The sequence below is a fragment of the Cyphomyrmex costatus genome, unplaced genomic scaffold, assembly GCF_001594065.2.
Source record: "Cyphomyrmex costatus isolate MS0001 unplaced genomic scaffold, Ccosl1.0 scaffold153, whole genome shotgun sequence".
Classification (NCBI taxonomy): domain Eukaryota; kingdom Metazoa; phylum Arthropoda; class Insecta; order Hymenoptera; family Formicidae; genus Cyphomyrmex; species Cyphomyrmex costatus.
Genome location: NW_017275533.1, coordinates 1,153 through 17,974, shown reverse-complemented (window position 1 = coordinate 17,974; position 16,822 = coordinate 1,153). Strand labels below are relative to the sequence as shown.

Here is a 16,822-nt window from a genome sequence, read left to right as displayed (position 1 = left end):
AATTTTGAAACGATAGACTGGATGGAGAACTTGAGATATAGTTAATCTTGAAGTTAAGACATTTATTCGCAAACTTATTTTCTCTCAAGCTCTCAAAAGATGAAGGAATAAATCGCGGTGACATTAATTAAACTCTTCGACCTTAAAGGAAACCTTTTATACCATTCATACGTATAATACGTAAACTGTTTGATAAATCGATGACTTTTAAAAGGAGATTATGTTGAAAAATAAATCAAATTTTGGTAAAAAAAGAAAAGAGAGAGAGTTAAAAAAACGTTACTGATTCATTAAACTGCAGCCTCCTATGTATAAAATTATTTGCAAAAATTATGCAAAATTAGCTGTCGTCGCTCTAAACAGATTGCAAATATGAGTTGTTTTTTTAACGTGTGGTATCCTAAAGTCGGCTACTAATTGCAATACGCTTCGTTTCTTGACCCATAAAATTATAAAAATCAATTATTTCGCATAAATTAAAAAGTAAAATTATGCGTGACATTAACACGTGTTTCCAATGCGACAGCGAAACTCGTTGAAGTATCGATTACGTTAAAAACTCATTTGTCAAAGATTCAACGATGCATTTTATCTGGCCGAAGGTCGCGCTCAACAATTCACCAATTCTCTCGACTCCCGAGCGTGCCGCGATCAATTATTCAACCCACCTTCCCGAGGCGCGAATGGTATCGCCGAGATGTAAAGACGCAGCAATAATAACATCCGGAATTATTTCCGCCCAGATGTCGAAAAGTTGCGTCCAGCTGCGACGTTAAATATAACACGTATACCTGCGGGTGACCTGTTTCGATAAGATACGGCAGTTAACGAGTTGACCTCGTCGAGTTTAGCTGCTCCCGGAGAGTGACTTCAATCGTCATATACTATATCGACTTGACGAACGTCGATCGCGATATTTTTTATTACGACCGCGAATAGTACATTCGATTAATTGATTCGGCAGATTTGCTGAGAAACGTTTCAATCACGGATTGTAACGAGAAAAGAATTCAAAATCGCCGTCTTTTTACCTCGGTCGGAGAATGTTAAGACTTTTGTAGCCATAATCCGTGCGAGAAACTCAATTAAACGGATTCGAGCTTTAAGTTCGCCGAACAATTACGCTGTGCCGAGATTGCTTCACCGCATCGATCCCGAGGTATGAACGAGCCCCGCCGGGAGAGACGGTTTCACCTTTCTGACAGTCGTCTACACGGGGAGCATTGCTCGGATTCGCGAATCGTAACGAGATAAGAGATTCGATTGAACAACCCTCCTCCCCCCGAGGAAGGAAAGAATTAAAGCGTAAAGAAAAAGAATTAGTATCCGCGGGAATTATTTTATTAGCTCAAGGCCGTTCCGAGGCAGATCCGGGATCATTCTACGATCAACCCTCCTCCCCCCGAGGAAGGAAAGAATTAAAGCGTAAAGAAAAAGAATTAGTATCCGCGGAAATTATTTTATTAGCCCAAGGCCGTTCCGAGGCAGATCCGGGATCATTCTACGAATATAATTTTATTGAAAAATAAAATCCCTTTTGACGTCGCGGCGTCGTCGTCGTGCTCGCGTCGTTATTCGCTCACAAAGACACTTACGTTTTGCAATGCGTATTAACGCGGAGAACGATCGTGTTCGGTCCTCGTCCGATCGCCATACGAACGATTGTCGGGCCGACGGCGTTCCGTATCAGCCAAATGGCGATATCGCACTGGCGGCCGCCGACGCGCCCCGGAGCCTCGCGGCCGTCGTCGCGACGCTGATCGTTCGCCAGAAACGGTACCAGGCAAGCGCACGGTCCGTGGACGCTGGACGCGCCTCCAGTAACGGCGCAAGCCGCCTCGATTCCGCTTCTAAAGGTGAATTTCCATTTTATTTCTCATTTATTAGGCTCCAACCATCGTCACGTCCGACATCCCGGTCCGTTTGGCCGCCGGTTAAAGCGCGGCCAAGTAACGAGCGGAGAAAGAATGGGTCGGGTCTCCTTCGGAGTTTCGGCTTAAACTCAAATTCTTCCAATTCTCTTTTCTCTTTTATTTTATTTTTTTTTTTTTTGCTGTACGGAATATAGACCGTATTAGACTGTATTGATTTTTTGATATAGGGCGTAGAGCAGAGAGCGCGTGTGTAATATTTGTCTTTGTGTATGGCGTAGGAAAAATATGCTGTGGACAGAGCAAATATTTTTGCAGATACTATTGAACACATGACTTTTCTTTTCTTAAGGTATTTATACACGGACGAATACAGAAAATCATTGTTTATTTTGCTAGTGCGATCAAGGATGTCAAACACAATTTTATTTTACGTCAATTACAATCTCGATATCTCACTTTTTATAATATCGCGTTTTATATTTAAATATAATTATCTAATATTACTATAAAAACAATATAGTAATTTAACTGTAAACTTAACTTCTTTGATGCTATCTGTCTGCAATACCAGAACCAACAAATTAATTAAGTTTCTTCCATTATTAAGTAATATTTTACATCTTCTCTTTTCTTCACATTTTCAATGCGATAATCAACAAGATTTCTATATCATCAATAAATAATTCCTATTATCTCTGATTTTTTCCATCATCTTAATTTAATTATTTTCAAGTCTGTTGGAATTATATCAAAAAACCTTTCAAATCCTGTGTATATTGCAATGTACATTGAAGACATTATTATCCGTTAAAATTTAACTCTATCGGCATGTAAAATTAGACGTATATAAAAATACAAAGAATGTAGTTAAAATTTAAAAAAAAAATCTCTTATGAATTACTTATTAAAGTACCTTTAAATTGATAATTGAAAAAACTGTTTAACATAATTCGATTAAAATCAGATTTGAAGGGATTAACTTCGATATATCGACTTCAAAATAAAAGAACACGCATTGCAGGACAAGGCATCTCCAGCAAGTTCGGAGATGCTTTTGTAATCTCTACCCGAAAAATATGGTCTTTAAAAACGTTTCACCGAACTGAACAACGTGAGCTCTTTAATTCGGCCCTGCGTGCAGAGGCACGTCGCGTGGCCCGGTTGGCGTACTCGCGCGGCGTCATCACAGCCGGATCAATAACACGTCTCATCAGATTCAGCTGAACGTCCGGGAGTACGCAGGAAGGTGGCGGGTGGCGCGCACACGAGGCTAGGAACGAGGCCAGAACCTTGCGGGGCGTCGACTAGGTCGACAGACCGACCAGTGGCAGGGCGAAGGGCAAAGGTGCCGTCTTCGATGTCTTTTTCTGGAGAAAGGGAGGAGGGAGACTGCACAGTACACCCAAAATCTTCCACGTGGGAATTTACGCGGGAAGGTCGCGGGCAATGAGGGGCGGTTTCATTCTGAAACTCGTTATAACTGATATGCCAATAACTGTAACTCGCTACCCTCGTCGCGACAAGTAAACGCACGTGTTCTTTCATCGATTAATCTATCTGTAATAATATACTCAAGCATATTTTTTGTTCTAACATATAAAGAGCCGTAACACGACACGAAGAGAAATTATAACATTTTTCATATAACAATCCAATTTAATTCGAGTATTAAAAGCACTGAATATAATAGTGTGCTTTTAATTCTGAGAATAAGAAATCAACCACTCTATCCCATATAGTATTAAATTTTTATAAGGAATTCTCTCTCAATATAAAATATGCCGTACATGATTTAGTTTCCTAAAGAGAAAGAAAATTGATAGATCTATATGTAATACCCTTCTGTGTCTTTGGACAAATTGGGAAAATTTGAAGGAAACTCATCGCGCTTATATAAATTTTATTAAATATCATATGAACTTTATAATAAATAAATTATGTGATTTCGTTGAGATAAAAGTGTCTTAGAATCAGCATTATCTCATACTGTGCGAACACCACAGATCAGACAGATTAGCAGATCATGATCCAACATGACAGATATTAAATCTCTAGCGTTCGTGAAAATTAAATGAATCAACATTAATGCGACAGATTTAATCTGCAAATAAAAATTTCGTGCAAATAATAGACACATTAAAATACAGACACGCGAAAGAATTACAACATTTGCAATACTGTAGTGTTCGTTCGTTTCTTACTAACTTATACATATATTTAACGATTTCCTGCACAAACATTCGAAGTTGCTTTTCCCTCCTACATTATTGTTACTGTATAAAAAATGCCAACAGCTTTTCTACTGATATCGCACGCAAGAAAGAAACTGCGTCACGAGCAATCGTTTTAACGATTTCCTGCAAACATTCGAAGTTGCTTGTCCTTCCTGCATTATTGTTACTGTATAAAAGATGCCAACAGCCTTTCTGCTGATATCGCACGCAAGAAAGAAACTGCGTCACGAGCAATCGTATTCTAACGATTCAAAAATTAGCAAGTTAAAATATCGCTTTCTATATTTAATGAAAATCTACTTTTAACAATGTTTATATTCCAAATACATTTTATCGGCTTTACTGGAGATTCTCGGGATCCCCTTTGACGCGATCCTAACAAAAAGCATAATTCGTTGATTCTGACTTTACTACATATAAAATTACGTACAAATATTTTTCGCTAATAGCACACATTGCGCGAAGAACTAGACTTGTAATATTGAGGACTATCCTTCTCTCGTTCTCCTATATACCCATTTAAGTAATGCCATTTTAAGTAGCCTCACTGATAAGCACACACATAACAAAGAAAAAAGCGACTTCGCTCGTACAATCGTATCGTCAATAATCGCTCTTTGTTTCCGTCGAGAATCTAATATAATTGTACATATAATATCGAAACGGCATGTACAAAATATTGTGATATAAAAGGGAGATGCAGGACAAATCTCTTCTCTACACACGAACACGTATGCGAGATACACCATGCATTTGTAGGGTGAGACACACAAGTTCATTCCTCGTGCAATCGTTGTCGCGCGGATATTGCCCAATATCGGACATTCTGCGGGATCGACACGAACTTTATTTCCATAGACTTGTACGACGTTATTGTTTCAATGGTCACGTGTGGTATCGATAAACCAATAGCTTAAAGTTAATATGTATCAGAGGTCGAGGGCCGTGTCGGATCCGTGATGGTATTCCTCGTCTAACAGCGGTTCTTCCTCCACCATCATGTGAACTGTGAACAAAACTCGTCATCATGCACACCAACGAATACAAACATTGACACATATATTCTAACGATCTCTACGACATCTTCAACAGCGTTTTCCTTTGTTCCTCCATTTTTCTCCTTTTCTTGCCGGAATATTTAAAACCGCGAAAATTCATGTATACAGCTCAATCAAGAAATGTAGGAGTGAAATCAACATTCTCCGCTCTTCCAAACTCAAAAAATATTTCCAAGTATAATTAGATATTCATTGGATATTATCCGTTCTTTTTTGATATTATATAAAAGATTGATTAAAACTTTCCTTGCAAGAAATAATAAAAGAAACAAAATTAAAAAAGTAAATTAAAGAACAAAAAATTTCTCTTGTTACTTTTACATTTCTCGATTCTAAATACATTTTAATTTTTGTTAGAAAAGATGTGTGGACATAAAAAAATCCTATTTGAGTTTTCTGTCTAAAATACATGCTGAGAGAAACAAATATAATACTGTTTGCTTTTATGTGCGCCGAACACTTATGTATCTTTCTTAAAATATTATATAGCTTTAAGCAAGCAATATTATATTTATTAATCTTATGTATAATCTATGCTTCATTTCCTCTAATAATTAGAAGTTTGCTTCTTCTAAAAAAATCTCTAAAAATGTAAATGTATTACATTGTTCAACTAGTAGTATTATATTATACAATATAATGTGTTCTGAACTTTTCTCTCACAATGGCTTAAAGGCAAAATCCAAGCAGCAGGCAGAAAAACATGCAAAAAATAATTCTGATGTACAATATCCTGTAAAGATAAAAGATAAAAATTCGTGCACTTTTACATACAAAAAAAAATATAATTCGCAAGTCATTGATACTGTAACACTACAAAAAAGAATCTGTTTAAATATTACTGAAATAAAATATTATTTTTTTCGATGTGAAAAAGAGAGAAAAAAAAGTATCTTTATCTATGATTTGATAGAATACTTTACTATTACTATCAGTCTTACTATATCTAAACCGATTCTCAAAATAACAATCAGTCTATACAAAATGTTAGTATTACTCATTTTACATCGATTAAAGCTAAGAATGCCAAGAACTTGTAATTTATAATACGCCAACTTTCAATATAAGAATTATAAGCTGTTTCTTTTTTTTCTTATCAAAAAAGGATTCAATTTTAGTCTATATAAATGTAGCAAATTGTACATTAATTTTATCCTACAAATATATGGATACATTAAAGCTTATTTGGAGACCAATTAGCACATGCAGATGACGATTCGAAATCATGCAAGAAGTTACCGTTCATAAAATACATACAATATATTGCTATAAAGTTTATAAGTATAATGATAAATTTTCATTGTATATATAAAATATATTCTAACACAAATTTCCTTCTCCCCTCTCACATACAATGATAATCATAATACTTTCATGTTATTTTTGAAGCAAATTTTGCACAGCAACAAACTAAAGCATGAACATGCATATATTATCGTCTGCGTAATATCCTAAATTTATTATTACTAACTGTATTTCTCTAAAAAATTGGATGCACCATTATATATAAAATTTCTTACTGTTGGTACATTTTCTTCCGATAAATCTATTTTTTTTTTTACAAACACATTTTTTTTATTGGATATTACCACATTGGATATAAGCACAAAATTAATATTAAATTTTTTAATGATTTGAACAAATTAGTCTTTATCAAAAAAACTTTTCTTGACAAGATTGGTTAAACTAGAATAAAAAAATGGTATTTTATAATAATAAACTGATTTATCCAGAAAATATAATACAGTTCTCAAAGGAAATTTGAAATATAGTACAGTTCGATAAAATTACACTTCATTCACACACAATATAACACTTACATGTACTGTCTTTAAAGAAACATAATTAGAACAATAAATTTTATTTCATCTATTTCTAGCAATAATCAATTCCTTTTAATTACCCGGAATTGTTGTTAATACACGATAGAAATAAGAAAAGAATTCCATATATATCAACATTTTGAAGAAAAGTTATCGCAGTTAAGATGTCTTGTCAATATAAAAACAGTCCTTTTGTTATATATTACTTTCCTAGATTGACATTTCTTCAGGAATATGTAATATAATAAAAAATTATAAACAGTAACACTTCCTATCATACATCAAGGTTTTACATTTTACATTCAACTCTATTAGCAAAATGATTCATTAACTATTATTTATGAGAGAACATCAAACTAGCAAAATTAAAAGTATAATATAATGTACAAATAAGAGTTAAGCATGTATCTGCCATTTGCTTGTATAACGTTTCATATAAAATACATAGAAGTATATTTAAATACGCTTCTCATAGAATATATATGACACTTATAAAGCTCTTTTAATAAAGTGCTCGTCTTAATTGTATCTATTGTCATATCTATTGACGTAGAAGTAAACAAACGTATCTAGTATAAAGTCGAAACTGTCTTTAGTCTCTTTATGTTCTAACATGTCTCACATAATTTAATTTATCGTATCTTCGTTAAAAATGTTCTTTGTTATCAAATACACGAACACACGCATAAAAGCAGAAATAGAAAACAATCACGACGCATTCCATATGATCGAAAACTATACATTTCAAAAATGAAATTCACACAGTTCGTTATACTCATAAACATCATATTTAAACAAATTTTTGATAAACTTTACAAGTTTTAACAAATACAAATACCAAGTTCAACTTGCTAATTGAAATTTTTGAAAAAAAAAAAAAATTATTCGGTTTTGTCAAAAACATTATCAACGAATTGTTAATAATAAGAGAGTTGTAAAAAGATAATCAAATAAACAAATCTTATTAAAAAACATAACTCATTAAATGAGTATTTAGAAAATAATTTTAGATATTAATTATTAAGAAACTTACTTCTTTACAAACGATGATGAGATTTTTGATCTTGCCATGTTTGATGTACATAATCTCTATTATATTATTATAATAAATGTCCTATGAACGAGATATCAGAATCAGACATACCGAAAACAAAGATATTTGAAAATTTAATGCAGTTCATATCAAACTTATAACATCCTCATACAGACTTATGTATTATATCTCATGTGTCTCTCATTTCGAACATTCTAAATTCTAATTTATTATTTTCTTTTCTTATAAGTATGGAGCAAGTGCAGTTTTTATTATACAATCCCGTGGCACTCTCTTGCTTTGATGTACAGTACGTTTCACTAAAAATTTTTAATAATTGCTAATCAATTCAACTAATGACCCCTGTACACAAGACGCGGCAACGTTTGCCGCACGGTAGAAGTTAGCGCGGTAGTCAATTATTCTTTCGCTTTTATGGAAAATGGATAAATTAATTAGCTACCACAACTTTCGCAAAGCAGCAAGCGTTGCCGCATTCTACGTGCAGAAATTATAAGACTCTTCAATCATAAGTTATTTATTTCCTAAGTTCTTATAGTTTGAAATGACGAATTCATAAATTACAAATGTGATAATAAATGAGCTGTACTATTCGAACTATATGTACACAAAATTCAACAAGCGTTTTCACTTTGTTATATCATGATTTTTTTTATACACGAATCATACAGAGCATTTATTATCACCAGTCAATCCTAATGATGTTTCTTATGCAATCTGTTACGTTGTGACCTATTAGTACCATTTTTCTCGGCGGCATTGATCTGGATAGTGCCTGTGTGGTGATTGCATGGTATCCTGAATAGCTTGATCTTCATGTGATCGCATATTTCAAGACACACTTGAGCACTATACCGGAAAAGATCCAGAGTGACCCAGATCTAAATATATGTGTTTCGTTATTTATCAAGATCCTGGAAGATTATGTCGTAAAGATAGACATCAAGCATTAACTTACGAAACACAGCCAAAGAACGTAGTATTCTTTGATGAAAAAGTTGAAATATTGATTAAGAAACAGCATAGCTGGACCAATTAACGAACTGTCCAGGTATTGCATTTCATTTTTAGTCATATGAGCAACCTGAAAAGCAACATTATAAAAAAATTAGTATATCACAAATATATAGTAATATATTATCACCAATAAGAAAGGATATTATTACAAATACACAGTCAATATACATACCACTAGTCTATTCGTAACTTTGGCCGCCACCATTCCAAACGCAAGTATATACAGAGCTGGGTGATTTTCGTAAACATGTTCGGCGCTTTTTCTATATATTATAAAAGCCGGTACTACCACAAAACTAAATGGTATAATTGGAGATAAAACGGATGTCCCCTAAAACAAAATTGGTCTTATGCAGAAACTCTGAAGACGATATTCAAGTAAATCTACGTGCAGAGATTTATATTTGTAAGAAACAAAAATATGGTCCGATCAAATGCAGAACTTAATCCGATAGATGTTACATATTTTAAAAAATGTATATTAAAATCTTTTTATATTTTATTTAAATAAGTAATCTGTATCAGTCGATGTAAAGATATGTCATAAACTAGACACATGTATAAATTTATTTTATATATATTTTGTACTTGTAAAACAATTGCTTTAAAAAAATATAGAATCACATTAGTAATAGATTTTAAAATAGGTATAAATATACAATAGCTATTGTATGCTGGCTCTGTGCGTTCGAGATAAGAAAAACTGTAAGTGAAAAAATAAAAATACAATAAGTCCTAAGCAAAAAAAACACGTGGAGAGAAATTAAAGTTTGACTATTATATTTATTCAAATTATAATGCAGTAAGTAAATTATCAAAATGTATCAAATACGTCAGGTAAAGACGTCTTTATAGATCAAATTAAGGGATGTAATTTTAATTATTATTGTAATAATTAATAAAATATTAATTTCGTCTGATACATGCAATATATGCTACATCTACTCAATATAAGTAAAATGTATGTATAAGTAAAATAAAAAAATCGCAATATCATGATATAATAAATCATTATGTTATGCATTTCTACTCTTCTACAGCTTTGTAACATGCGTGCAAGAATTTGGCTTCAAGTGAGAATCGGAAATTAAATTAGAGAACTATTCTATAACTGCAAAATATAAAGAAGAAAGCGAAAAGTGAAGGGATATGCGTGGATTCCTCTATAGGGAAGTATGTAATATAACAAATATTAACATAAGTGAAAACAGTAACAGTGATGAGTAATCTTATACGACGCCATTAGATTTAGGCCCACCGTTGCGTCTAAAGGAAAAAAATAGATCTATTATTATTATTATTATTACTAATTATTTTTAGATCATACATTTTTTATATATAAGTAAAAAAATTAAAATGCATATCGAATTATTAATTCGGTATAATAAGTAATAAGGAAATTTCCCAAGCAAACCTTTTTTTTTATACCTACGCGACATGTTCAAAATCATGGGCCTAAATCATGAACTAAAAAGAAATCAGACATGATATTGTGCACTACACAATTGGTCCCACTACTTTTTTCTTCAGCTGACTTACTGCGACGGTGGAGCCATTTTTTCCGACACCACCGGCGAGAATGACGGATATGCTGCTCTGTGCAAGTAAAATAGCGATGCCCACAGCAGCCCATAACGGAAACACCTTCACCTCTGTGCCAGTGTATGGCAACTGTATAAGAGCGACACGAAAGATCTTTTGATTAGTCATCAGAGGCTATCCTCGTATTAAAGACTCTCTAATACTTTATATCCGTGATATGTTAATTATATAAACGTGAGGTCAAAGATTAAGGAATACATCTGCTATTTTTACTTTTGAAACAATTTCGTACATTTCAACGTGTTAATTACAATTTATACTATCATAAAACTAATAAAATGAAAATATATATATATATATATATACAATATTACATAATAAAATACTTTTTTAATTTTAATATTTTATATGCATTTAAACAAATTTTATTATTTTTGTTTCTTATTGTTTCTATAAATTTTAACTGCTATTTGTAATAATATTGTAAATACGAAAGTTTTTCATTTATTATCTAAGAAATTTGCATAGAATTTTGAAAATTCTTTCTTTCTGTTGTTTTGAGCAATGAGCTAATCTTTGCAATTGAAAAATAATAAAGAGAAGAATAAATTTATTTATAAATTATAAAGGTGCAAGGCAAAGAGTTTGCTACAATATCATGAACATGTAATTAAATAAGTGCAAGAAACAACATATGGTAACGCGAAATCCGAGTTTAAATTAGAAAAAAAAAAGATTTGTAGATATTAAAGCTATCACTGTGCAACATTCGGTTATATACAAAAGTGTTGGACTTTTTGTTTCACATATAAAATAACACACACCATTTTCTTTGCAGGCATACTTCACAAAACAAACTACATATAGCAAGTTTCAATAAATGCGAATGATAGTCTTTTTACTCAAATACCTTGTATCTATAATAAAATAGAAATGTAAAAACTACGCAGTAAGTAAAACTTCACGTCTTGTATAATTAAATATGCCAATATGGCATTATAAAATTTAGCATGTATAAATAAAAATTAACTTAATATACCTTTTTAAGGTCTCTTTAAAGTATTTCTGGAATTAATCATTTTTTAAATCCAGGTTACAATTACTTAATTATTATAACAATAGAAGTATGTTTATAAAAACATTTCTCGAGTAAAGAGATTATTGAGAGCTTGTTATATGAAGAGCGATATCTATATTAAACAAAAGTAGCATTTATATATTATAAATTGTGTGAGATACCGAGATATGATATATAACTCTGGTGGTTTAATATGCAGACGGCCATACATAGACGTTTAGTAATTCAACCAAACATCTAGCATAAGTTTCCCAGAAGAGATCGATATAGAGAAGACAACAAGCAGAAAATGAAGAAATTGTACCAAACAGACAATATCTCTACTGTACAGAATGGCAAAAGATATGAAAATACGTTGCTCTAGGAGAACGCCATTTCGTTAAGAGACTTACTGCAATTGTGGAACCGTTTTTTCCAATCCCACCAGATTCAAAGACTTTACAGAATTCAAGGAACACATGAACGTAGCCTGCATAAAAGACCAATGCTACGTAGTTATTGAACGTGCCTACACCGAGCATGGGGATCTAAACAAAGCGACAAGATCTTCGTTCGTTATGAGAATTGCTTATTACATTTGTTCTTGTATATGTGAATGCCTACATATATACACAAACTGATGTAATTATATCTCTCGATACTATTACGGCAATAATACTGCTCTGGATGGGCTTAGTTCTATCTGTGGTCGTATTTGCTGTAAGCATGTATAAACAGAACATGCTCATTTCTCATTGCAATAAAATTGCAAGATTGTAAGGCACGAGGGAGCAGCTGATTTGAGTAAGATGAGTCGAAAGTTAAAGATCTCACCCTGATATCATAGTTTTCAATGTGAAAGAAAGTCAGTTTTTTGTTATATCTAATGTGTAGATTTCGCAGGCTTAGTGTTTTATCTGTAGACAAATGTGCTAATTGTATTTTCTTTAGAAATAGTATGATAAAGAATGTATTGTATATTCACTATAAATAAAAAAATCAAAATTTCCTAATATTTATCTACGTTATCCTTTGTTTAAAAACTTTATACCTTAATTTGAAATCGTTTCAAAAGAGAGTATTGTTATGTATATTTATAAAAAAGCTGATGCGATCAAGATTTTTCATAATGAATACAATATCAAAAGGCGATCATAAGATTTTTCATCATAAATATAACATCAAAAGGCAAACATAATGAGACTACGTTTAATTTTACATTGAAAAACATCATTTGTATCAGGAAAAATTTTTACAGTTGTGTTTTTACAATATGTTAAAACATTAATAACTTGCTGAAAACGTGAAAATATGAATTTACATATGGAAGAAGTACACTTATCAGTCATATAATGATATATATACAATTCATTATAAGAGTCATAGGATGTGGAGATATTGAAAACAAGAGTATAAGAGGGCATAATTTAGTAGGGAATATGGAAGTAAAAATGCGTGTTAAAAATCAGTAAATATTTTGCAGTAAAGAAGTAATCTCAGCGCCGCTCCTCATGCCATGCTGCTCCCATTTCTGCATGTTCAATAAAAGATTCTAGTTAACAGACTTACAGCCACAGTGGAACCATTCTTGCCCACTCCTCCGGTGAAAATCACCGAAAATATGGAATATAAATTTGCCAGTGCACACACCACTGTCATAACTCCTAATAAATACTTAAACATAAAACCATCTAAGAATGGTATCTGCAAAAAATACCTTCATTAAATGACATTGTATGTATATATGTATAATGATATTATCTCATTAAGTAGTTATGTAGATCATGAGTACCATAGTAAAATCTTTCAAGGCAAAAATCATATGGATAATTTTTAAGCAGCAAAGTATGATTTTTTTGGAATGTAATATATATGTTTCGACCTGTGTATGTGTATATATATATATATGTGTAAAAAATAATTAATGAGATGTAAATTATACAAGAAATCGAACTTTAGAGCATAATAATATACATTGTATTCAATTTCCGTCACTTAGGATTTTATCTAAGTAAAAAAGATTAATAGTACATGCTAATAAATTAATTAACTTTGTTTACATGCTCAACAGATGTAATAAAAATGACATTGAAAAAAATTACGATTATTATTAATAATAATATAATCTACATTTTATAAATATACTACACTTTTTATATAGATTTTATAATGACATATGTGTGTCAAACTATCAAAATTACTTACCATAAAATCTGAAACCCATAGCAATATAAGCAAAATTTTATTGTATTATTTTGCTTATATTATGAGTTACATTTTTTAAAATGCAAATTACAATGTCGAGCTATTTAATTTTATCTTTGACAAATATTGCCATAAGCCATTTGCGTAAAAACTGTAGTAGAAGCAGTTATATAAGCGTGTGGTGTACATTTTAAATAAATACTTTGTGTTAGCAATAATTCAGAATAATACTGTGATTATCTTTGAAAAAAAAAAGAACCAGTAAAGCAGAATGTAATATTCTTGTTTATTAAATAGCAGCCGTGCAAAAAAATTAAAATAAAATAAACTATTAATAAAATAAAAACTATTATAACAATAAATTATTTATAAAAAAAGACGTGAAACGTGTTAAACTGTTACACAAGATATTCATGCTATGTAAAATACACAAAGCGTGATTTATAAAAAATACAACCTCTATCATCCAGATTTGTGGACCGAAGATTGCAGAAATCAGATGAATACCTATGATTGTAAACTGTGCTTCTGTTACATCCACTTTACCAAATCTCAAGGAACCTATTAAAACAATATTTTAAATAAATAAAATTAAATAATGAATAATATGAGAATTTTATTAGACTGTACTCGTGAGAATTATGTTAAATAATAAATTATATTATTTTATTTTTTTATACAAAATTGTTTTATACCTGAAACATAAGTTTGCCAATGAGCACAGTAGAAAAGTGTCATTGCACAAAAACACTGGAAAAACATCCACGTTGGATAGTATCCTAATTGTACAGCTATACATGCTGACAAAGCTACAAACACTGAAAAAAAAATCAGAAATGAAAATATTTCTAATGCATAAGGTTATAAAGAGACAGTGCAATAGTTATCTACCTGTTGATATCGAATCACATCCATGATCAAACAACTCGCCTAATGGTGTAGACGTGCCAGTTCTCCTTGCCTGTTTACCGTCAATAGCATCCAAACTTTGATATATAAACAGACCAAGTGCACATAAAAAACATGCCCATCTAGGTGCCTGAAAGAAAAACAATAGTCAATTTTAATGTAATTATAATATTTTTACTATTATATTATATAAAAAGCAATTGTGACACAAGATTTTTCATATAAAGATACATTTGTTCAATAGCTTTAAAGTTAAAGTAAATTTGAGTACAATTGCATAGATGCCATTCAAATTTATGACAATATCAATAGAAGAGTTATATTGATGAGTCATTTTATATTTGCATGATGTTGCATATTTGCTAGTAACAATACCTCTTCAGAAAATTGATTCTATGATGAGATTCACAATGTCTTTCATCTTGATTAATTACACAAAATTTTTTTAAGAAATAAATCAAATTTAAAATAATAATTTCAAATGCATTAACATGAAAATATTATCCTGCCTTAGTTAAAAAAGTTAAAATTATAGAAAATAATACAAAATTGTTTAAAAAGTAGACAACAGATACATGTATTCTGATTTTTTAATTCATATTTTAATATACATATAATTAACATATAAAAAATGTCAGAAAATTCCAAAATTAAGGGTTTTTTTTTCAGAGTTTACCTGTAACAAATAATAAAAGAGCTTTCACATGATTAAAAAATTTCACTTGCACAAAATTTAAATAATGAATAGTTACTATGAGATACTTCAAGTCAAACACCAATAAAACTGTCACAGCAAACAGCTTTTTAATTAACCTTTAAGTAGATAGATACATAAGTTGATAAATAGGGTGCTCAAAACAGAGAGAGAGAGAGAGAGAGAAATGTAAAAATAATGAACTTCAAAGATATCTGGACAATATTTTTATTTTCTTGAATAAAGTGTTAAGGAAAATGATGCCTAGGGTGCTGTGACTTACTCCACTTAAAGATTAACATGCAAACAGCCGTTGTAACATACAAAATAACTTTTTTTCATGATAAGAAAACGGGTCATAGAGATACGACGGTGTTCAGAAAGAATCAGGAAGAACCAGGAGGGACATGTCTCGTTTTCATCATGAGACAGGTTAGACAAGTTGGTAGCTTCTAATGTCAGATTTACCTCGGTCTTAGCGTCAGGGCTGTAATAGATAAGGATCAGGGTGGTGACAATGTTGACAATCAGGCCGAGCACGGTGATGAGATTGGGTGCGAGCCAAAGCGGCACCTTGCTGACCAGCCAGTCCCACCATGGCTGCAGGAGGCCGTCGAGGAGGCTGTTGCTCGTACAGCTGTACTTGTGCTCGCTGAGCCGTTTCAGCTGGCCGGACGACAGCAGCCTGTCTTTGTAGAACTGCATGCTTCTTTGGACCGCGCACGTCACTGACGCCGTGTCACCGAATCGTGGGCGCCGAGGGTAACAGCAGGGAGCCGAGGAAGATGTTGGGGAGTCCGTGGAATTGAACTGCGGTTGTTCCTGCGACGAAGATGCGACGACGACGCGGTACACTACCGAGATCACCCGCGACGGGACGGTCAAACATAACAAGCGACCGTCGCGTTACGCGTGCGACATTTTCTGCACGCTCCGCAAGTCTCCCCGCAAATATCCCGCAATACTACTGAACACTACTGAATACTCACACCGAATACTACCACGACCGGAAACTGACTGACCGGTCACCAGTGACGCGTGCGCGTACACGCGATTGGTGCCGATATGCGCGGCGCACGCGCGAACGTTCGAACGTTGTCTCTCCACGAGTTATCACGCGAATGAAATAAGGTGATTTCGATCGAACTCCGATTAATTTAATGATTCACTTTTATCGAGCTATGTTTATATTAAACTGTTAACACGTAAATGAAAATTATTAATTTTGCGTTATTTAAAATGCAAAATTCCTAATCAGAGTTATATACATATATATGCGTTTACGTATAAGATATAATAATCTATATACCCATCTATATACGTGTATACTACTAAGTCCCTGTTATTCACTTCAA

The 16,822-nt window shown here is 32.3% G+C and overlaps 1 protein-coding gene across 1 annotated transcript; it reads right to left on the bottom strand.

Annotated features, from left to right (window-relative positions):
* Positions 1–3,763: 3,763 nt before the first annotated feature.
* On the bottom strand, positions 3,764–16,518 carry bbc (choline/ethanolaminephosphotransferase 1 bbc). The gene is made up of 9 exons (XM_018552048.1): positions 15,936–16,518; positions 14,756–14,903; positions 14,560–14,682; positions 14,322–14,425; positions 12,073–12,207; positions 9,233–9,391; positions 9,002–9,127; positions 8,786–8,924; positions 3,764–5,114 (listed from the first exon to the last, which is right to left on the bottom strand). The coding sequence occupies exons 1-9, from the start codon at positions 16,170–16,172 to the stop codon at positions 5,038–5,040; spliced, it is 1,248 nt and encodes a 415-aa protein (XP_018407550.1). The 5' UTR covers positions 16,173–16,518; the 3' UTR covers positions 3,764–5,037.
* Positions 16,519–16,822: the final 304 nt, after the last annotated feature.

Bases quoted from the DNA above. Each gene is read 5' to 3' on its own strand.
- bbc (XM_018552048.1), bottom strand. From the start codon at position 16,172: ATGCAGTTCTACAAAGACAGGCTGCTGTCGTCCGGCCAGCTGAAACGG. The intron at 12,208-14,321 runs GTTGTATTTTTT...CGCTTTGTTTAG, and splicing joins CACAAATCTGGATGATAGAG to ATCCCCATGCTCGGTGTAGG. The intron at 5,115-8,785 runs GTACTAATAGGT...TTTTGTTCACAG, and splicing joins CAATGCCGCCGAGAAAAATG to TTCACATGATGGTGGAGGAA.